The sequence below is a fragment of the Protopterus annectens genome, chromosome 12.part0 (assembly GCF_019279795.1).
Source record: "Protopterus annectens isolate FY-2018-M chromosome 12.part0, PAN1.0, whole genome shotgun sequence".
NCBI classification, from domain to species: Eukaryota; Metazoa; Chordata; order Ceratodontiformes; family Protopteridae; genus Protopterus; species Protopterus annectens.
Genome location: NC_056746.1, coordinates 236,149,403 through 236,172,096, shown reverse-complemented (window position 1 = coordinate 236,172,096; position 22,694 = coordinate 236,149,403). Strand labels below are relative to the sequence as shown.

The 22,694-nt window shown below is 42.8% G+C and overlaps 1 protein-coding gene across 1 annotated transcript in view; it reads right to left on the bottom strand.

The window, feature by feature from the left end:
• Positions 1-22,694, bottom strand: part of LOC122816478 (ADP-ribosylation factor-binding protein GGA1-like) — a 1,452,484-nt gene that overhangs the window by 437,010 nt on the left and 992,780 nt on the right. The window contains exon 12 of the mRNA XM_044089299.1: positions 12,139-12,209. Within this exon, the coding sequence (XP_043945234.1) occupies positions 12,139-12,209 (71 nt within the window). The remainder of the gene's footprint in view (positions 1-12,138; positions 12,210-22,694) is intronic.

Here is a 22,694-nt window from a genome sequence, read left to right as displayed (position 1 = left end):
GAACACTCTGTCTTTGTGAAAAGTCAAATAAGGAGGATTAGAACAGAGAGCCTGAAGCTCTGAGACCCGCTTGGCAGAGGTTATTGCCACCAAAAAGGCGGTTTTCCAAGATAGAAATTTTATATCACAAGTAGCTGCTGGTTCAAAGGGGCGGGCAGTTAAAGAAGCTAGAAGCAAGTGAACAGTATGGACAGGGGGGGATATAAACGAGGCAAATGGTGAGATTATTATGTTAAATACTAAGGAATATGTAGTTAATTTATCGGGATATGTGTTTAATGATGTTGAATTGTCTGTGCTTAATCGAGGTTTAAAGTTTATCCCTACTGTCGTCACTAGATTACATGATATAAAGAAAGATGTTTATGCTTTTGGGAGGAAGCTTCATTTAAAAAGTTATTTTAATCAATTTAATGCACATTCAGATTGTGCTTCAGATAGTGAAGATGGTAGTGGTATATCTGACAGTTTCTTTTCTTGTACCTCAGAGGAAATGGTCAATGCTTATTGCAAGTTTAATACTGAGAATATTCCTGTTGTGAGCCATTTTATTCCTAATGTTTTAAATCCTGATGTTTGTAATTGTATTAATTTGATTAACTTTTTCACTGAGACCTCATATGACAAATTTATGAGTGATAAGAATAACATCAATTACAATATGGCCTTTAATGAATGGCAAGTGTTGTTAGAATTAAGTAAAAAAAGTGAAATTGTTTTTAAACCATCAGATAAAGGCAATAAATTAGTAGTTATGGATTCTATTCAATATTTAGGCATGTGTTTGGATCATTTAAATGACACTACAACATACAGAGTGGTAGATATGGAAATGTATTCTGCTTCTTTGTTAGAGTATAAAGAACTTATTAGCAAGGGAGTTAGATTAGGTTATTTTTCTCCTGTAGATATGAAGAAAAAGTTTGGTATAGAAGGGTGCCGTATGGCTAACTTCTATTGTCTACCAAAAATTCATAAAAATGTAAGCAAACCTCCTGGTAGACCAATAGTCTCAGGACGTCAGTATTTTCTTTATAATTTAGGAATTTTTTTGCATAACTATTTGGTAAAATATGTGAACAGGTTACCCTCTTATATTGTTGATGTGTTTGACTTTTTTGAAAAGATAAAAGGCACTTCTTGGAATAAGAACATGTACTGGATGACCATCGATGTAAAGAGTTTATACACTAATATCAGACATGGGGCTGGCATTGAAGCCATCAGGTTTTTTTTAGGTGATTCACCTTCTACTGAATATCTAGTGGAGTTGGTACATTTTTCATTAACACATAATTTTTTTGAGTTTAATAAGGTTATTTACCATCAACTTAAGGGAACAGCTATGGGGGCTTCATTTGCCCCCATGTATGCTAATCTGTTTATGGGCTTTTTTGAGTTGGAAGTCATTTATAGACACAGTTTTTTTCGTAGTCATGTTATCAAATATTATAGATACGTAGATGATTTGATCTTTCTGATAGAAGGGGGTCAATCTTCTGTACATCAATTTGTATCTGATTTGGATATAAATAGGTTTAATTTAAAATTTGATGGTTTAAATATTGGCACTAGAGTTCCGTGTTTGGATACAGTGCTAGATATTTCAAATGGGTATAGTTTAGTTACATCTATAAATAAAAAATTTGAAGGTGGTTTTCAGTATGTGCATGGCACTAGTGGCCATCCACCTCATACCTTGCAGGCCCTGCCTTATGGAGAAATGCTTAGGGTCTTTAGGTTATGTAATGAAGCACGGACACGTGATAGTGAATTGTTTGCTATGGCAGAATCCTTTATAGCTAGGGGTTATAGTAAACAAATAATGAAAGATAGTTATGAGCGTTTGAATAATAATGAAAGACAACTTTATAAACAGTGTGAGGTTAGATCTGAAAGATATAGTGTTAATTATTGTACACATCAGGAAAATAATAAGGAAGTTGTATATTTTGTATCTACATTTGGATGTTTTACTGCAGAATTTGTGAAAATTATAAAACAGTTTTGGGATTATTTATGTTCTTTAGATAATGTTCAGACATGGTTAAATTTGAAGTTGAAATTTTCCTACCGTAGGGGCAAAAATATAAAAGACTTTCTAGTCAAAAGCAAATATAATTCACCATTGGATGTATTGCATCAGAACATTAGTTTAGCTGGTACATATCCATGCAATAAGTGTAAAGCTTGTAAACATATTGTACCTGAATTTTCATATATCAATGGCATTAGATTTAATACTAAACATTATTTTTCTTGTACTTCTGAGTGTGTTATATATGCTTTACAATGTCCATGTCATAAGATTTACATTGGTGAAACGAAACGTGCCTTTAAGGTGAGGCTTCTAGAACATATTAGGGACATTGAAAATAAAAAAGAAACCAGCCCTGTAGCCATGCATTTTCTGAATGTACATAATGGTATTAGTAAAGGACTGCAGGGCACTGTTTTAGAACAAATACAAGTTAATGGATGTAATAATGTAGATATTAAATCAGTTCTTTTGTATAAAGAAGCTGTATATATGCTGAAATTTAAAACAATGTCTCCTTTGGGTCTAAATGAGGATTTTAATTGGAGAGTGTTATTTAATTAATTGCCAATTTTTTATTGGTTAATTGTATAATTGGCATTTTTGTTTTAGTATAAAATGTACTGTGGTTTACCATTGTCTTTACTCCTTGAAGGCTGTGGCCGAGACGTCAGAGTTCTTTTAATAAATTGCTGCTGGTGGATCGTTTGACTGTTGTTTTTCCTGCATATCCTGCTTTCCTGTTTGGTTGCTGCTGTGGATTAGAACAGAGAGCCTGAAGCTCTGAGACCCGCTTGGCAGAGGTTATTGCCACCAAAAAGGCGGTTTTCCAAGATAGAAATTTTATATCACAAGTAGCTGCTGGTTCAAAGGGGCGGGCAGTTAAAGAAGCTAGAACCATATTTAGGTCCCAAGGGGGCACAGGATGGGCTATTGGGGGCCGAAGGAGCCATGTTCCTTTAAGGAAAGATTTGCAAAGCCTGTTTGCCATTAAGGAAGGCTCAAAGGAGACATGAAAATTAGAGATAGCCGTCAGTTGGACTTTAATTGTGGAAACTGAAGAGCCCAAATAAAACAGAGAAGCCAGGAATTCTAAAACCTGAGGTACTGGGGCGGTAAGGGGATCTATACCTCGTTGCTGGGCCCAAAGAGCAAACCTCTTCCACTTGCTGGAATACAGTTTAGTAGTGGAAGGTTTGTGAGAAGAGGACAAAATGTGGATGACGTCTGGAGAAACAGAGTTATCTCTGACTAAGGTTGGAAGTGGAGTAACCAAGCGGCCAACCTCAAGGACCTGAGGGATGGGTGAGACTGTCCCAACTGATGAGTTAACAGGTCGGGCACCAGATCCAGAAACCATGGGCCCTCCACCGCATACCTCAGAAGGAAGGGGAACCAAACCTGACGAGGCCAGTGTGGAGCGATCAAAATCATGTCACTTCCTAGATAAATCGCCTTCTGTATCACCTTCGGGAGAAGGGAAACTGGAGGGAAGGCGTAAAGTAGACCGGGGGGCCAACTGTGAGCTAGAGCGTCCCTGGGAATCTGCCCCTGAGAGGGAGTCAGAGTGAAGAACTCCCTGCATTTCGCATTGTGAGGGCTGGTGAACAAGTCGCAACAAGGGAGGCCCCACTTGGCGAAGATGTTTGCAGCCACCCTGTTGTTGAGGGACCACTCGTGGGGCAACAGGAGAGTCCTGCTCAGCCTGTCTGCAATCACATTGGATTTCCCCGGAATGTGCGTTGCCACTAGGAAACACTGGGTAGAAATCGCCCAATGCCACACTCTCATGGCCTCTCGGCAAAGAGAGTAGGACCTGGTTCCACCTTGCTTGTTTATGTACCAGACTACCGACATGTTGTCGGATAGAATCGCAATAGTACCCCGGGGAAGAGCATGATGGAGTGCTTGCAACACCAGTAGCACCGCTCTCATTTCCAGGATATTGATATGTAAGTGCGTTTCGTGAGCCTGCCACGTGCCTTGGACAGACCTGTCCACATAATGACCCCCCCCACCCTATCTGGGAGACATCCGTGGTCACCGTGGCGAGGGGAGGCTGAAGGGCAAAGGGTCGCCCCTGGTCCAGGTTGGACCGAAGCAGCCACCAACGTAGGTCCCGACGGCAAATTTCCGTAATCTGGACCAAATGGTTCAAGGGGAGTTCCTGAAAGGACCATTGAACCGACAGCAGCCATTGCAGCACCCGCATGTGCAGCCTGGCTAAGGGGACTAGAAGAATAGTCGAGGCCATCGTGCCCAATAACTGCAGAATCAGTCTGGCCTGGACTCGTGATCTGGGTAACAAGGTTTGAACCTGAGACTGCAGGACTTGAATCCTTTCTACCGGCAAGAATGCCCGCATTCTTCTTGTGTCTAACTCTGCGCCTATAAAGGTAATACGCTGAGACGGCTGCAGCACAGATTTTCCCCAATTGAACGTGATTCCTAGTGAATGACCCAAACTGACTGTGGTCATAAGCGCCCGAACTAATAGATGCTTGGAGGTGGCAGTAAGGAGCCAGTCGTCTAGATAGGGAAACACTTGGAATCCTAGACTTCTCAAGTGAGCTGTCACTACTGCCAGACACTTGGTGAACACCCTGGGGGCTGTGGTGAGACCAAAGGGCAGTGCTCGGAACTGGAAATGGCTGGTTCCCAGGCGGAAGCGTGAATGACTCCTGGACTCTTGACTTATCAGAATGTGATAGTAAGCGTCCTTGAGATCTATGGAGCACATCCAGACATCCTTCTCCAATAACGGGAGAATGGACTGAAGGGTGACCATTCGAATTTGGATTTTTACAAAGCGATTCAATGATCTGAGGTCCAAAATGGGCCTCAAGTCCCCTGTCTTTTTTGGCACCAAAAATAGTCTTGAGTAAGTTCCTGATCCGATCTGGTCGGCGGGGACAGGCTGGATGACTCCTTTTCTTAGCAGCTTTGAAACCTCGACCGCTGCTTGATCCCGCTGACTGGGTGGCACATCCGGGATTTTCCTGATAGGAAGAGGGGGGATCTTGATGAAAAGGATGAGATAGCCACCGGTTATGGTTCGGAGCACCCACTGATCCTTGGTGATAGATTCCCAAGCCTGCGGGTGTTCCGCAAAGCGACCCCCGACTGGCTCCGGAGATGCGCAGTCGGGCCACGTCTCAGGGACGGTGAGCGTAGGATGGACCACGAAAGGAATCGCGGTCTCCAGAGTTACGGGGGCCTCTGCCGCCTCTGGGGTGGCGTCTTCCTGAATTTCCCCCCCTGCCTCTAGAGGGGTGATCACTCGGTGGAGTAGGGAAAGACCTTTGAGATTTCCTGAACCACATTTTCCCTCCTCTCTGGGCCTTGGGGTAAGGTCTAGAGAGAGTGGAAAAATGGGCCCCCACGGCAGTCAAGGTCTTGCCCTCCTGCTCGCACCGAGTCAGTGTGTCCTTCACCTTGGGTCCAAACAGGGAGGACCCATCAAAGGGGGTGTCGGTGAAGGAAGACTTAAAGGCCTCCGAAAAGGGACACAAGCATAACCAGGCGTGTCTTCAAAGAGCCACGCCTGTTCCCGCTGCTCTACTCGCCCCTTCGGCCGCATATGAGATGAGCCTCATGGACGAGTTATACGAAGATAGGGTAGTCATCTGGGCGCCAACAGTTTGGGCTAACGCCTCAGGAAGATTACCCGTAAGAGACTCACCTAACTCTTTGAGGAGGTCCCTTTGGAGCCTGGTAAAATGACAAAGATAATTCAGCGACCGCAGGGTAAAGGCCGCTGAAGAAAGGGTACGCTTCCCATACCTATCCATGCTCCTGGAATCCTTATTAGGAGGGTGAATAGACGTTGAAGCCTCTGCCACATCCTGCTGAGTGGCAGATGCCACCACCATCGCATCTACTGCAACTCCTTTAGTCAAAAATTCCTTTTGAGGAGGGGCTGAGAGGAACTTGTTAGGCCTGGTGGGCACCGGTTCCACAGTGTCAGGGTGTTCCCACACCCTTCGAGAAACTAAATCTAGTAATTCATCGAAGGGTGGAGACACCCAGGAGGCGGAGGGCTGGGCCCCAAAAGCCTTGAGGAAGACTGACTCCTCTGCGGAAGGGGTTTTGGACTGCCAATCGCCTCTCTGTCTCAGGATCTCGAGGATATCTGAGAATGAGATGTCATCCGAGGACGATTTTGGGGACCCCTCCGCATCATCGAGGTCAGTATCTGATGTGATAGACTCATCCTGGGAGTCAATGTGCTTCCTCTTGCACAATTTTTTTTCTTGGAGGTTCATCTGAAGCGGATTCAGAAGGACATCCCGGGAGAAGGGAACCCCCCAAGGGGGTATCCTCAGGCCCAGGGGCCCCACTGTCGTGGGACTGAAGTACACCAGAAGCACCAGTTCCCAAGTCTAGGGACAGTGAGGTAGGGACTTGCTGAGCTGGCAAGGACATGGCCAGCGCACTCCTCATGGCCTCAAAAGCAGGACCTCCAGACTCTACGGAGGACACCGGCTGAGAGACCACGACGGTACCGGGAATCCCTGTGGCTGACACTCCGAGGGGAAGACTAGGCACTGAAGCTACCAGTTCCAAAGTGTTCCCCTCAGCCCCGACCGAGGAAGTCCCGGTACCGAACCCTGACGCCGAGGGCAGGGTAGGAATGATGGTCTCGGTTCCGACTGGACAACTCTGATCCGCTCTATCATCACCGACTCCAATGGCTCCGAGGAGGTTGGAGGAGGAATCGGATGCGTCGAAGTGGGGATCGGCTCCGGAGCTGAGTGGGCTGGAGCCAAGACCATTTTTGCAAAAACCGGGGACTGGAAAAGCCTCTGGATAACTCTGTCCAAATCTGAGTCTGACAACCTGGAGGATTTAGAGGAAATAGATGGGGCCGAGACGACTTCTCTCTCGGCTCCGATAGACCAGTGGAATGGCTCCGAAATGGCTCCAACACCATCAGCACCGGATCCGGAACCGTATGAATAAGCATCGGCGCCGAAGGGGACTTCGGGGCCGGGGGGGGGAGAGTCTGAGCTGTACACCTCCAACGGCTCTGAGACCAAAGAAGCCGAAGCAGGTGATTCGCCTCTCGATCCCCCAACCTGCGGCTCTGACACCAATGCAGCCGAGGAAAGAGGTATCGAGGCAGACCCTTCCAGCTGAGGCTCCGAAGCCATTGGAGCCGAGGAAGAAGAGGTCGGCCTATGCTTCTTTTAAGTCGGTTCCGACAGACTGGTCGGAGCCGACGAACTTTTCTTTTTAGAAGCTGGAGAGGAAGGAGAAGCCAAAGCTTCCTCAAAGGAGGGCTTAATAAGGCCCTTAAGGATCAATTTATTTTTACGTTCTTGAAGGACCATAGAGGAAAAAGCATGACAAACACTACATGTTTCCTGCAAATGTTTCGGTCCTAAACAACATACGCAAACAGCATGGCTATCAGTAAGAGACATTTTGTAGTTGCACTTGGTGCACTTTTTAAAACCAGACTTCTGCTCTTTTGACATCCTATCACACAACTATTTTCCACCACGAAAAGTAACCTTAAAGTAGGGCACGAGCCCTTGACTCAAAAACGGGACTGGCCCGAGATACAGAACACAAAACGGGCAGAAGCCCTCTAACTTAAACGGGCTTAGCCCGATAAATCAGGACGTACAGTAGGGCGAAAAGCAAACCTTACAGTAGACAAAATCAACACATTGACTCACAAATAAGGGCAAGGGCCCTCTAACTTAAACGGGCCTTGCCCGGTAAGTAGAAAAAATACCAATCACACCGAAACAGGTTCACACACACACGTAAAGCTGTTAAAACAGCTGTTTGTTAAATTTGTGAAGAAAACCCTAGGTCAAAAGACCAAAAAGTAAAAAAAAAACCACTTAGCTCCAGCCAATTCGAGACCACGTCTAGCTTGAAAAGCGGCAAACGAGATCTGGGGAAGCAGGCGTGGTGCATTCTGGGATAAGGGGGTAGCCCAGCCAATTAGAGACTTCGTTCTACTATATAGTGGCCGAGTCGGAGCCGATGGATCGGCTCCGAACCCATCAGTTATGAATGTAGGCGAGATAGGATCCCATTACATCAGATGTTTATCATCTCACGGCTAAGGATCCTAGATCACAATATATTTACTTTTTGCCAAAGATACATAAAGATCCTCGTTGTCCACCAGGAAGACCAACAGTTTCAGGGAGGGGCAGTTTAACTGAGCCCTTATCAGAATTTCTCACTCTCTATTTGAAACCTCTCCTGGCTTGTGCCAGATCACATATCCAGGATACAACCCACTTTCTAGGTATTGTCTCCAACACCCAGTTGGAACCAGGTTGGCTCCTTTGCACGTTAGATGTGACTGCATTATACACCAATATTCCACACTGGGCGGGGCTAGTGGCCCTGCAATATCGGTTGGACCAAAGTGCTTTATATCCACCAGGCTTTACCACTCTTTTGGTATGTATGACTGAACATGTCCTCACCAAAAATGTGTTCTACGTCCATGAACAATGTTATTGGCAGTCACAAGGTACAGCACCATTTATGCAGATCTGTTTATGGCCTACCTGGAGACTGAACTGATCTATAATCCCAATCATAAACATCTATTTGGGGGAAATAGACATTTGGAGACGATACCTAGATGATTGTTGGTTGGTATGGAAGGTGGATGTGGCTTATCTTTTGGAGTTTGTTGAATATCTTAATTAAAACAAATGGGGAATTGAGTTTAATATTAATTTTGATTTGGAGAAAATCACCTTTTTGGATGTGACCATCACAAGAAATGAAGATAATACTCTTAGTACACAAATATAAAGAAAATATCCCCAGTACAATTCCTTACTCCATGCCAGCAGCCTTCATCCACCACACATGATACATAATATCCCCAAATCTCAATTCTTGAGAGTGAAACGTATTTGTTCTGACAATAATACCTTCCACAAATATAAGTTGGACCTAGCCAATCGATTTCGAAATAGGGGTTATAAAGTGGGCAATATTGTCATGGCCAGTAATTGGGCATCTACAGAAGCTAGGAAAGATCTCTTACAATATAAAAACAAGGATAAAACATCAAAGGACAAGGATGTTTTCGAGAATGGTCACTACATATGGACGCAACAACAAATCTTTCATGAATATTATCCAGAAACATTGGAATATTTTGTTGTCGGATCAGAAATCAGCCTCTAAGGTGGGTCAGAGATGCTTCTTCTCCTTACGACAGGGTAAAACTTTAGGCTCACTTTTGAGCAATTATAAACATTCTTTTCAGGTCTCAGCTGGACCTATACAACAAACGCTATTGGGTGACAAATTGTGTGGTACTTATCCATGTGGTCACTGCACACATTGTTCTAGAGTTTTCAAAATTAAGGAATTTACTAGTCCCAATACTGATAGAGTTTTTGATATAAAGTTTCTGGCCAATTGTGGTTCAGATTGAGTGGTGTATCTGGCCTCTTGTCCTTGCTCACCTTTTTATGTGGGTCAGACATTCAGACCATTACGGATCAGGATTTCGGAACACATGAGTGACATACTGAATCATAAACTTTCCAGTGCACTTTATAAACACACACTTAAACACACACTTAAGCACCCTTCTGCTTCCTTTTATTTTATGCTCATTGACAAAATTATAGAAGATAGGTCCCTCGAAGTGGTTGGCACACAATCTTAAATAATAAGGAAAGGAAATGGATAATTAAACTAGGTGGTCTTTTTAGCCCTGGTTTGAATGAACATCTTTAAATACATGCTCAGCAGAAATCCATCAAGTATATAATGACTTGACTGGTTTGTAATTAAGATGTTATAAATACTGCTGCTTTGATGTTATTTCTTTTTACTGATTTTGTTTGTGCACTGAAGAAGGCTAATACAGCCAAAACTGGTTTGCTTGCTTTTTCTGGTGCACTTTTGCACCTTACTAAGGGTGTTTGACACCCTTAGTTGCTTGAAAATGTGTATTTAATAAATTTATATTTATTTGGCAACATTCCCTTGGTGCTAGCCCTATTTTTTCATACTTACTCTGGTTTTAGCCACAACGAGAGGTGGCAACCCTAGCTTTGACTCCTTTCTTCTTTTTAATTAGGTTTCACACTAGAAGGTAGATTTAAAGAAACTCATTAAATGTCATCAAACAAAAACACATTCTCAGGTTAGTGGAACAACCAAACTATTGCTTGTCTGTTTTTGAAAATACTGCTGAAACAGCCTTTCACAATATAAAACAGCTAATTCGCTTCCATTTTACTTTTTTATACTTGCACAGTGGTAAGGAGAGCAAGGATCAGTTCACTGGAGAAGACTTCATGATTTTGATTTTATAGGCCATTACAGTCTCTTATAACATCTAACTATTTGAGTACCAAGCTATGCAGCTCCATCAAGTGTTGCACACAGTGAGAACAAATACTGTTTGTTAAGTATTTTTGAGTAGGAAGTAAAATTTGTGATGTGCTTACTGTGTTTGTTTCAGAATTAATTTCTATGTACAAGGCTGCAAGTGTATCTCATTTCAGTGCTGTGCTTAGTGAGTGACACCACTGTCCAGACATTCTACTGCTTGGTATTGATGGGTATAAACACTACAGTCTACTTGAAAGTGCAACATAGAAGCAACCGTTCTGTTAGAAGGAGCATTAGATTCCAAACATACCTTGTTCTTCACTGTGCTCTGCCTGACTTAAATATATGGGAATGCATTGTTTTTATATATACTAAATATTACACCATTCATATATTTTATTTATATGTGCACAAGCATGTGGGTGTGTATGTATGTACAGCATATGTATTTTCTGTGTTGAACACAAAAAAACATGCAATATAATGCAACACTTATTTCACAGGTAAGGCACAGCCTTTCAGTCAAGGCATAAATCCAAAGGCCACCAGCTGCATGGTATGCTGCTCTGAAACGTGCACTTAGCATGAGATCAGTGCTTAAAAAGAATATTAACCTACACGTGAAACTTGCACAATGTCATGCAGACATTTTAACAAATTATAACTCTTAACACAGTATCTGCCTAACGCGGTAATATATGGCTACGGCAAAAAAGGAAGCCAGGATAACATGCAGGGTTTTTTCCAAAGTTGGAATGTCACATTTAAGTTAGGTTTTGTAGAGAGCTTTACTTTCCATCTTCAGATGATGTGACTTGAAGACTGTTTGTTACACAGCCTGACTGAGATCCCATTCTGAAGTTTCTACAAGTCTTTTTTTTTTAAATGTGCAATTACTGCAGTGGCTTACCTAAAATAAATGCCTTGCATAGTAAGCTTTCTTTACGTTACATTGTAATTACATTAGTACCCCTTTCTAACATTATAAGCTATAGAAAGTAATGCACATAGTGGTCAGAATGGTTTGGTACAGTTAAAGAATCTTCCTCTTCCAAAGCAATACTTACAATGTGGATATTTAGAAGGCAGAACTATAGATGCTAATACCACAGTACACTGAGCTTTCATTTGCATGAGGCACTAACCAGTTTCCCATAATATTCAATGGAGAGTGAATCAGGAGAGGCAGAATCACATTTCATAAAGTTTCTCTCTGCATTATCTTCTTTTTTCCCTGATGCAGTCTTGCACAAGTAACCACTGTACCAGCAATGGAAGCTGTTTCAAAAGTACTACATGTTTACATTTTCTAACTCAGACCAAAAGTTCTAATTTCTCCTGACTGAACAAAAAAAGCTTTCTGAAGCCAGTGTGTTTCCTGTGGATCATTTTGTCTTGATACATTGTTACCATGGAGCATTTTTGTATGCCCCTCAAACACCACCTAAAAAACAAAGTGTTAGCATCTTATAACATCTCAGTCTCAACAGTCTTGCTTTACATCCAGTAGTCTAATATGCAAATTGAGGAAAAATATATAAATAAAATAAGCAAATGGAGGGGGACAAATCAGTAAAAAAAAAACTTTGGTATTTTTGTATCAGCCTTTCATGCTGTTCACCTATAGGAAGAAATACATCTGAAAGTTTTGTTCTAAACTGAAGCTACATGCTTGTCCTGTTTATATACTACTGATGACAGCATAAACTTCTGAACTACCCCGTCCCAATTTCAATGTTCTTAAAGTACAGTAAAACACCTACCTGGAGTGAGCAGAGACTTCTGTCTGTAGAAGTAGGCCGCAGTGCTTCTGGTGGTGGAGAGTCATTCAGTCCTAACACATGATAAGGAGAAAAAATAAGTGTTCATTTGCACATATCTGACATAAATGATGTCTTAAAACAAAAATCACTGACTGCATGCTAGTATTAGTAGCATTAAGGAAAGCAGGGTTACTTAAGGTTGCCACCTTTTCAAATGCCCAAAATGGGACATTTATTTTTAGAAATGTCAGATTTTTCAGGGCAAAACATACCCGCAGCCAGTACAAAGGACAGAATTTCATTTTTTTGCCAAAATAAAAGCTTATTCCTGTAGCATTTTAGTTGCTTATTCTGTTTTTTATAACATTTAGGTGTTTCAAATACAAAATAACTATTTTATGCAACCATTAAAAAATATATAGGAAATATTTTTGTGCTAAAATCGCAGGACATTTGCTATTTTTTCAATTTTTTTGGCAGGACACAACTGCCCAAAGACGGAGTGTCCCTCACAAAGTGGGACAGGTGGTAACCTTAGGGGTACTACCTTTACATTTTGCCATTTTCTGACATATAAGCCACACCCCCTGTGTAATAAACACACCCTGTCCATTGGTAGCCACACCCCTTTTTACACACCACAGCCAGAAAAAAGAAGTTATGTACCTACCATAACATTCCATGTTAGTTGTCTTCATCTCGCCTTCCTTCTTGCTGGTTGGGAGAGCTGTTTACTGGCTCGAGGCTACCCCTTATCCCATAATGACTAGCGATAGCTACCCAGATCTCATTTGAAATAGCCAACTCCAGACATAACAAGAGAATAAACCAGTCAAAATAATTAGTTGACTATACCTGCCATATTCTCTAAGTCAACAGAGGAAAACAAGAGAACACTCAGCCAGTGAAATAGGAACTCCTCTCGGTCCACTAGGACAGGGGGAAGGAAGGTGGGACGCAAGAAGGAAGGCAAAATGAAGACAACTAACATGGAACGTTATGGTAGGTACATAACTTCTTTATGTTAAGTTGTCTATCTCTCCTTCGTTCTTGCTGGTTGGGACAGCGTCCCTAGCAGCAAATATCCTGGGTGGCTCAGTGGAACAGACTCTTCAGAACAGTGAAACCAAAGTCAGGTCTGCTCCTGGAGACCATATCTAGCTTGTAATGAGAAATAAAGGTATGAGGGTTTGCCCACGTGGCAGCTGCACAGATACCTTGTTGGTATTAGGGAAAAACACAGGAAGATCTATAGACTGGTTTAAATTATTTTCTCAGCAGATTTTAGGAAGAAATGAAGGATTAGTCCTCAGAGCAACCCTGTCCTTATGAAACACCAAGTAGGGAGGATGAATGCATAGTGCCTGAAGTTTGGAGATGCGTCTGGCTGAAGTAATAGCTACCAAAAAGGGTGTCTTCCAAGACAGAAACTTGATAGAGCAGGACGCTGCCAGTTCAAAAGGGGGCAGAATTAAGGAAGTTAGGACTAAATTAAGGTCCCAAGGAGGAGGAGGATCTCTCACTGGAGGCCTAAGAAGAGATGTTCCTCTCAAAAAAGCTTTACAGAGCTTATGAGCCATAATGTTAGAATTAGACAAACCAACATGAAAGTTAGAAATGGCCGCTAACTGTACCCTGATTGTAGCGGAAGCCGACCCGGAGTGAGGAGTTGTGCTAGGAGTTCCAGAATTACATGGACTGGGGCTGAAAAAGGATCCACATTCCTAGCCTCTGCCCAACGAGAGAAATGTTTCCATTTGCTAGCATAAGTATTCCTTGTTGTAGACTTATGAGAGGAGACAATAATCTCACAGACTGCTGGGGAAATGCTAGGAAGCCTGGCTAAGGTTGGAAGTGGAGCAACCAAGTTGTGAGCTGGAGAGTTTGGAGGGATTGATGCAACCCGCCTGACTGATGAACCAGGAGGTCTGGAATTGGGTCCAGAGTCCAGGGCTGATCGAGAAGGTAACGGTACGGGAATGGGAACCATATCTGTCGAGGCCAGTAGGGGGCAATGAGGATCATTTTGCAACCCAACGATATTGCTTTCTGTATAAGTTTGGGTATCAGGGGAAAGGGAGGAAAGACATAAAGAAGTCCCTGGGGCCAATCGTGGATTACAGTGTCTCTGGGAATGTGACCCTGAAGCGGAAGAAGGGAGAAGTAGTTGCTGCATTTGCTGTTGAAGGGGGTGGCAAAGAGATCATAGCAAGGCTGTCCCCATTTGCGGAAAATAAGACTCGCAACTTCCTGATTCAGAGACCACTCGTGAGGCATGAGGATAGCTCTGCTGAGCCTGTCCGCTATGACATTGGATCTCCCTGGGATGTGCATCGCAATCAGAAAAAGTTGGGAGGAAATTGCCCACTGCCAAAGTCTGAGTGCTTCTCGACACAGGGAGTAGGATCTGGTTCCACCCTGCTTGTTGATATACCACACCACTGACATGTTGTCTGTTTGGATAGCAATGGTCCCAGAAGGCAGAGAGTCTTGAAGGGCTTGCAATGCCAGAAGTACGGCTCTCATTTGTAGAACATTTATGTGCAAATGGTACTCGTGAGGTTGCCAAGTGCCTTGGACTGTCCTGCCCAGATAATGACCCCCCACCCTATCAGGGAGGCGTCTGTTGTCACTGTGGCTACCGGAGGGGGTTGTACAAAAGGTCCGCCCTGAGTAACTAGTGGGGAGACCATCCACCAAGAAAGATGTCTTTTGCATGCATCCGTGATCAAGATCATGTGAGCCATGGGTAGCTCTTAGAAAGACCACTGCGTGAACAGAAGCCACTGAAGAATTCTCATATGAAAGCACGCTAGTGGGATTAGAAGAATGGCTGCTGCCATGGAACCCAGAGTTTGAAGGACGTACCTGACTTGGATCCTTTTGCTCTGCATTAGAATTTGTACTTGCTGACGAACTGCGGACACCCTTTCTAGTGGTAGCCTTGCAAACATATTCCTTGTGTCTAAGTCTGCTCCTATGTAAGTGATAGATTGACAGGGCAACAAGGCAGATTTTTCGAAATTTATTGTAATGCCTAGCTGGGTACAGATTGTGATTGTGTAGTCCCATGCTTGTAGGAGTTGATGCCTGGTGGTAGCAGTGAGGAGCCAGTCATCTAGATATGGAAACACCTGGAATCCTTGATGTCTCAGGTGAGCCGTGACCACTGCCATACATTTGGTGAACACCCTGGGGGCTGTGGTGAGACCAAAGGGCAGAGCTCTGAACTAATAATGACTGGCTCCTAGCCAGAAGCGAAGATATCTCCTGGAGCGCCTGTCCATCTTGATATGGTAGTACGCATCCTGAAGATCTATCAAGCACATCCAATTGTCCTGACCCAGAAAGGGTAGAATGGACTGTAGCATGACCATCCAAAATTTTGTTCTTTGTACAGACCTGTTTAGTCTGCTGAGATCCAGAATCGGTCTCCAGTCCCCTGTCTTTTTTGGTACTAAAAAGAACCTTGAGTGAATTCCGGATCCATGCTGGTCTGCCGGGACTTCCTGGATGGCTCTTTTTTTTAGCAGTTTTGAAACTTCTATCACTGCTTGCTCCTTCAGATTGGGTGGAACATCTGGAAGGGTCTTCCTTGATTGTAAGGGGAGTTGATGGAAGGGAATTTTGTAACCTCTGGATATAATGGACCATACCCATCTGTCTTGTGTTAAACTTTGCCAGGCTTTTGGGTATAGTGAAAGTCTTCCCCCGACTGCCTCCAGAGGTGAGCAGCCGGGCAACCCTTCAGGGATGCTGGAAGGGCTTGTCAGAGAAAGATTCTTTGTTGCCCTGGTTCTGTGGTCCACCTCTGCGGCGTCTATTATTATTGTTTCCCCCTCTGCATCTGGAGGAAAAATCGCTACATGTGCCAGGCAAGGCTCCCTGAGATTTACGGAACCACATCTTCCCACTCTTCTGACCTTTGAGATAAGGTCTAGAGGGAGTGGAAAAACGGACTCCCACGGCAGAGAGAGTCTTGCCTTCTTGCTCACACCTAGTCAAAGTGTCTTTCACCTGTGGTCCGAAAAGAAAGGAACCATCAAAGGGGGTGTTGGTGAAGGACACTCGAAAGGGTTCCACAAAGTTACACAGCCGCATCCACGCATGCCTCCTAAGGGCCACACCCGTACCTGCGGCTCTACTCACCCCATCGGCTGCATAGGAAATAAGCCTCATGGAGGAGTTAACTACAGAATTAAGTGTCGCTAGCTGGGAAGCTACTTTGGTTTGTGCTCCCTCAGCTGTTGGATCTTGAAGGGTATCTCCGAGCTCTTTAAGGAGATCGCTTTGAAGTTGGGTAAAATGACATAGGTAGTTCAGTGACCTCATGGAGAAGGTCGCTGAAGTGAACATTCACTTCCTGTATCTGTCCATCGTCCTAGACTCCTTGTTAGAGGGATGGACAGACGAAGAGGTCTCCGCTAACTCTTTTTGGTGGCTGCTGCTACCACCATGGCATCAACAGGAACACCTTTAGAAAGGAATTGCTTTATCCTGGGGTGCTGTAATGAATTTACCCGGTCTCCTCGGAGTTGGTTCCACTGTATCTGGAGTGGACCAAGCCTTTGGAGCCAACACTGTCATAAGTGGATCGAAAGGTGGAGAAACACAGGAGGTGGAAGGTCGGGAACCAAAAGCATCCAGAAATATAGACTCATCCTCGGTGGGGGCTAGGGGATTCCAGTTCCCCCTCTGCTTAAGCATTTCCAGGATGTCTGAAAAGGAAACATCTTCAGAGGGGGATCTCGGGGACCCTTCTGAATCATCTAAGTCTGTATCAGAAGTGACAGACTCGGGGGAGTCAATGTGTTCCTCTTACACTTTTTCTTCCGAGGGGGCTCCTCTGAGTGATCAGGAAAGGGCTTGGAAGAGGAGGAAACACCCAATGGGGTGTACTGGAGCATCGGTTCTCTACGCTTAGGGTCTGGAGGAGGAGCAGAGATTGGCACAGGCACTACGGGGGACGGAGCCGGTGGGGCTGAAAGTGGAACTGACTCAGAGGACAGCACACTCCGCATGACATCAAAGGTGTCCCTGCCATGATGCAGAGAAAGCTCCGGTTCCGAAGAAATAGGAATCTTTCTCCGCACCGACGGGGACAGCTCCAAGACCGATGTTGGAGCTGAGCTCACCTGCGCCGAAGCTCCGAGAGGGAGAACGGGCTTGGACAAGGGTCCGATGTCACTCGCCCCCTCGGAGCCGACGAGGGAGCCAAGGCACCCAGATCCCTCGATGGACGGTACCACCGAGGGAATCGGAGCCGACATTGGAACCAAAGGAGATAGAGATATCTGAGCAGACGGTTCCACTACTCGAACCCCAACGAACTCCGGCTGCAAACCCATTGGAGTCGGAGGAGGAACATCAAGAGAAGTGGATGGAGCTGATACCTGTTGAGGAGGGCCGGACAATAATTTAGCTACTGCCTGCGACTTTAGCAACCTACAGACTACTCTCTCCACATCAAGATCCAACAGCCTAGCGGATCGAGAGGAGTGAGAGGATCGGTGACTACGCTTGCTTTGAAGTAAAGGAGACTGAGGAGCCAAATGCACCGACTCTAACGAAGGGGACCTCAGCCTCTTGTGGCTCCGCGATGGCTCCAAAGCCTCTGATGGAGCCGACAGGGAGGTTGTCTTGTCGGTGCCAGCCAGAACCGACGTAGAAGGAAAATCCTGTACCAAAGTCGGCTCCAAAATTGGAGCTGACGGCTTAGTGGATTTAGGGGATTTCACTGGCTGTGAACTCTTGGCCGGTGAATCCTGGAGTTTTAACAGACCCCTAAGAATCAACTTATTCTTACGCTCCTGCAGGACTCTTGGACTAAAGGCATGGCAAACAGAACAAGAGTCCTGCAGGTGCACAGCGCCTAAACAATAGATGCAAGAAGTGTGCCCATCTGTCAGAGACATTTTCTGACAGCATGAGTCACACTTCTTAAACCCAGAAACCTTAGCTTCCTTGGACATTCTGTACTGGAAAAGAAAACCAACAATAAGAAAAACAATATTCAGTTCTACAAAAAAGCACACCTACTGAAAAGGCACACAAGTACTATCTAGAAAGGATATAGATAAAGTTTTTTTTTAAAAAAAGGTAATAGGACTGCCTCTAATTTAAACGGAGCCTATAAGAAAAAAGCAGTAGGAAAGCCTCTAAGTTAAACGGCTAACCAGGGGGAAGGGGCTAGGGGTGGGGAGAACTCTCTAAGTTAAACAAGTTCTACAAAAAAGGAATACTATAGAATAAACAGTTATCTACAACAGTAACAACACTATCGCTAATAATAAAACAGAAAAATATACTAGAAGAGTTAAATTCTAGAGAGAGTTTACACAAAATAATACTATACAAGCCTGAGCCAGAAAAACAACACCTCACAGCTGAAGCGGCAAACGAGATCTGGGTAGCTATCGCTAGGCATTATGGGATAAGGGGTAGCCTCGAGCCAGTAAACAGCTCTCCAGCTATTGAAGATGGCTGAGTCGGAGCCAAGGATCGGCTCCAAACCCAACCAGCAAGAACGAAGGCGAGATAGACAACTTAACATCACCAATTTCAAATACCATACGTAGTTGTTGTAGGAGTAACTATGTAGGCTGAAGCCTTAATCCCATTATCCATTTTTTAACTAGTACAACCCACAGACTCCCCCCCCCCCCCCATTATCTGCCCTGGCTGGTCTATCTACTCCATCTAGATCTTACCTCTCAAACACTTAACACAGTAAATCTGGACAAAGCCACAAATAATGGGGGACAAAAGACCAAGAATGGGGGACACTTTTTAAATACTGCTCTTACAAACTTAGAAAATTGATAGACTAGCAGTTTTTGCATTAGCATGAATTTTCTGAAGGATATGAATTCTGAAACTCAAATGTCTGCCAATATTTTCTGACTTCAGTCCTGAATCATTTGGCAGTGACTTATAAACTTTTAGGAGAAACGGACCAAAAATATGAAGCAAAAATCTGGACATTCTGCAGAAATCTGGACCGTTGAGTGGTATGATCCAGATAATTTTTTTCTTGTTTTCTTACATTTTGTCTTCAAATTTAACATTTTCATGCATTCCTTCAGTAAATCCTAACTGGCCAAAAATGAGCTGAAATATCTGTGGAGGAAAGAACTTAATTTACCAAGGGGCCTGAGGACCACCCCCCTCCCCAAAAGCTATGGGGTACTAGATGTTCTGATGGTCATTTTAAAGCTTTTTTCAAACCTTTTGATCCAGTGATGGTCTAAACGAAATTCATTGTTTTGCTTTGTTTTTTCCAGGAAGGAATAAGCTATGTCCAAGGCTTAATGTTAAAAATTGCACAGACAAAATTGAAGCCAGCACAGCCTTCTTCAGTGATACAAAATAGAAAAAATGATGCATTTAAATAGTGTGAGCACTGCGTCTTTGCTTGATTCAAAAGAAAAGAAATGGATCACTATATTAGGAGCATTATTTACACCTGGACTTAATGAGCAATTGTAATTGCACCAATAGGACGCAGTGCTCACACTATTTAAATGCATCATTTTGTCTATTTTGTATCACTGAAGAAGGCTGTGCTATTTATTGCCAGCCGAAACCGGTTTGTGTTTTATTTGATGCTATATTTTTTGTAATAAATATTTCATCGGATTCTTTCAGTTGCTGGCTTCAATTTTGTCTGTGCACTTGTCTTGCTGTTGCCGTGCAACTTTACCGACGTGCAGGGAATTTTCTGATTGGTTAATGTTAAAAATTGACAAAACAGCCACCAATAAGATGAATAGTTAACCATAAGCTGAGAAGACAGATACTTGTGAGGACAAGGATACATTACATCTGGGAATAATGCCTGCCTCTCTACTCACAAAAAAGGTAAGTCACTTTCTGTGTACCCTTCTGGTGTTAAACTGGGATGAAAGTGAAAGACCAAATAGCCACAGTCACATTTTCAAGTTATTGCTGTCATACATATACACAGCGTGCCTCCTCACCCCTACCCCTAAAAAGACAAACCTTCGGTCTACCACTCTAATGTCAGACTGGGATGAAACAGAAAGAAAGCAAACACAACAAACCTGCTCCTGTGAGATATGCCTCATTACCCCTATCCCCAAAAGATAGCTACCTGTCTACATTTGTGATACTTAATTGTGAGGAAAGTGAAAAATAACTATCATTGCAATATATTCAAAGTTTTTGATCTTAAACAGTACACTGACCCTAGACAAACGATAGTAACCTTCTATGTACACCACTGAGGTTTGAATTGGAATTAAAAAAGAAAGATCACATTGTCCCCAGTCTCCACACAAACTATAGCAATCTGCATTCATAACTATGCAGAGTTGGTTTTAGAATAGGAGAAGCTGAGCAGAGCTCCATACCACGTCTGTCTCACAATTCACTAACATAGCCAGAGGTGTGAGTGGGGTAGTTAGACCCACAGAACCTCATACTCTCCAGAAGTTTCATGCTGCTTTTATGCCTTATCTTTGAAAGTTAATAATTTGCTGTTATATGTATATGTATGTATATATGGTTCCACTTGAAACCGTCGAATTACCACATCATCGAACCTTAAAACATCGAGACCAGAACGTCGCAAACTGAGATCATCGAAAACTGACATCATCGAGATGCGTAACATCGAACACACGTTCCCTACATGTTAAGTGTGCAAACATGCCTAAATACAACAATCCAAGTATCAAAAGATATTCGATGTTATGCATCTCGATGATGTCAGTTTTTGATGATCTCAGTTTGCGACTTTCTGGTCTCGATGTTTTAATGTCATTCGACAGTTTCAAGTAGAACCATGTGTGTGTGTGTGTATATATATATATATATATATATATATATATATATATATATACACACACACACACACACACACACACACACACACACACACACACACACACACACACACAAAATCAATGATATTAACTTATGAAATACCTGCACATGCATACATACATACAGACATTGCTCCTGACAAGCCAGATCTATCACAGATTCATGTGCACACATACTGGCATTGTCCATAATAAACCAGTTCTATCACATAATGCGTAGACATACACACAAGCACACACACTGCAAGCTTACCAACAAGTATACTGGAGAAATGCCACTTCATCTATGGCATATCTTTGGAGTGGTGGGAGAAACCAGAGCACCTAAATACAACCCATGCAGAGACAAGGAGTACATGATGATTTCACACAGAAGGAGCTACAGCCAAAAACTCAACCAGAGAGACAAGTGCCATCTGATGGCAACATACTGCACCACTGTGCCAATAATCAGTTTCCTTCACACACATTCTGCCCACACCACCAAAGACAGCTGCTTGTTGTATACAATGCTGATGTTTGCCAGTGAAGGAAAGAAAAACATATTATGACCAAATTGTTTCTCTTAAATGCACTGCAACAAAATACAAGCATAAGCCATAGTGATAATCATGTATGCACTGACTTCAGCAAACACAATGCATTATGTGAAACTGCTCCTGGCAGACCAGATCAGTTATTGACTATTTAACTGTAATCAAACGGCAAAGATAAGTAATTTTTATCCATATACAGACTCTATATTCATCAATCGTAGATAATTTACTAATTGTGCACACCTCTGATGACTGATTGTAATAAAAATGTCTAGAGTAAAGTATTTCAACTTACTTTACACAAAAATGCACTAGTCCTGTAAAGCCAGATTAATAACTGTAACTTAATCATAATGGTCATGTCAGTCATTTTATTCACAGACATCCCCCATACCCAGCTGTGTCTGTGTACACCTTTCAAATGTCACAGTCTAATAAAATTTAAGATACAAATAATAAAGCCAAAAAATATGGACTAAGACACAAAATTAGGGACAGATTTTTATATTGCTGTTACATACTTAAAAAGTTGACAGACTAACAGTTTTTACATTAGCATACATTTTCTAGAGGATATGAAGTCCAGAACTCAAATGTATTTCATTATTTAGTGCTGTAATCCTCAACAATTAGCCAGAAAACCACCCCTTTTTGAGGCACAGATCAAAAATATGAGGGAACATCAAAAACATTATGTGAAATTATTGACAGAGCTATGTGCCCATCTTACATTTCAATATTTTGCTCAAGAATTCTGAGGAGGACAAAGGCCCAAAATCAGGAACAAATTTAAATACTATTGTAATTTTTTTCAATTTACTTAAAAGTAGGTGAATGGAAGGTTTTGTGCTATCAACATGCATTTTCTGAACATTAAGACATATAAAACTCTAATAGATGACATTATTAGCTGAATATAAGCCACGGAGATTTACCAGAAAAATAAAAAAGTACAAGTAACAGTGAGAAAAAAATTACGGACAGCTGTCACTCAAAAGGTAATTCACAGTTGCCTGCCTGACCAAAAAACAAACAAAAAAAAAAAACATCTCATTACCAAACTTAAAAGTACATTCTATTTATTAAAAACATAATTAACAGATCCTCAAGTACAACAGTTAGTGAAATAAGTTGATCATAAAGTTACTAAAATAGAACAAGATCTTCTTATTCA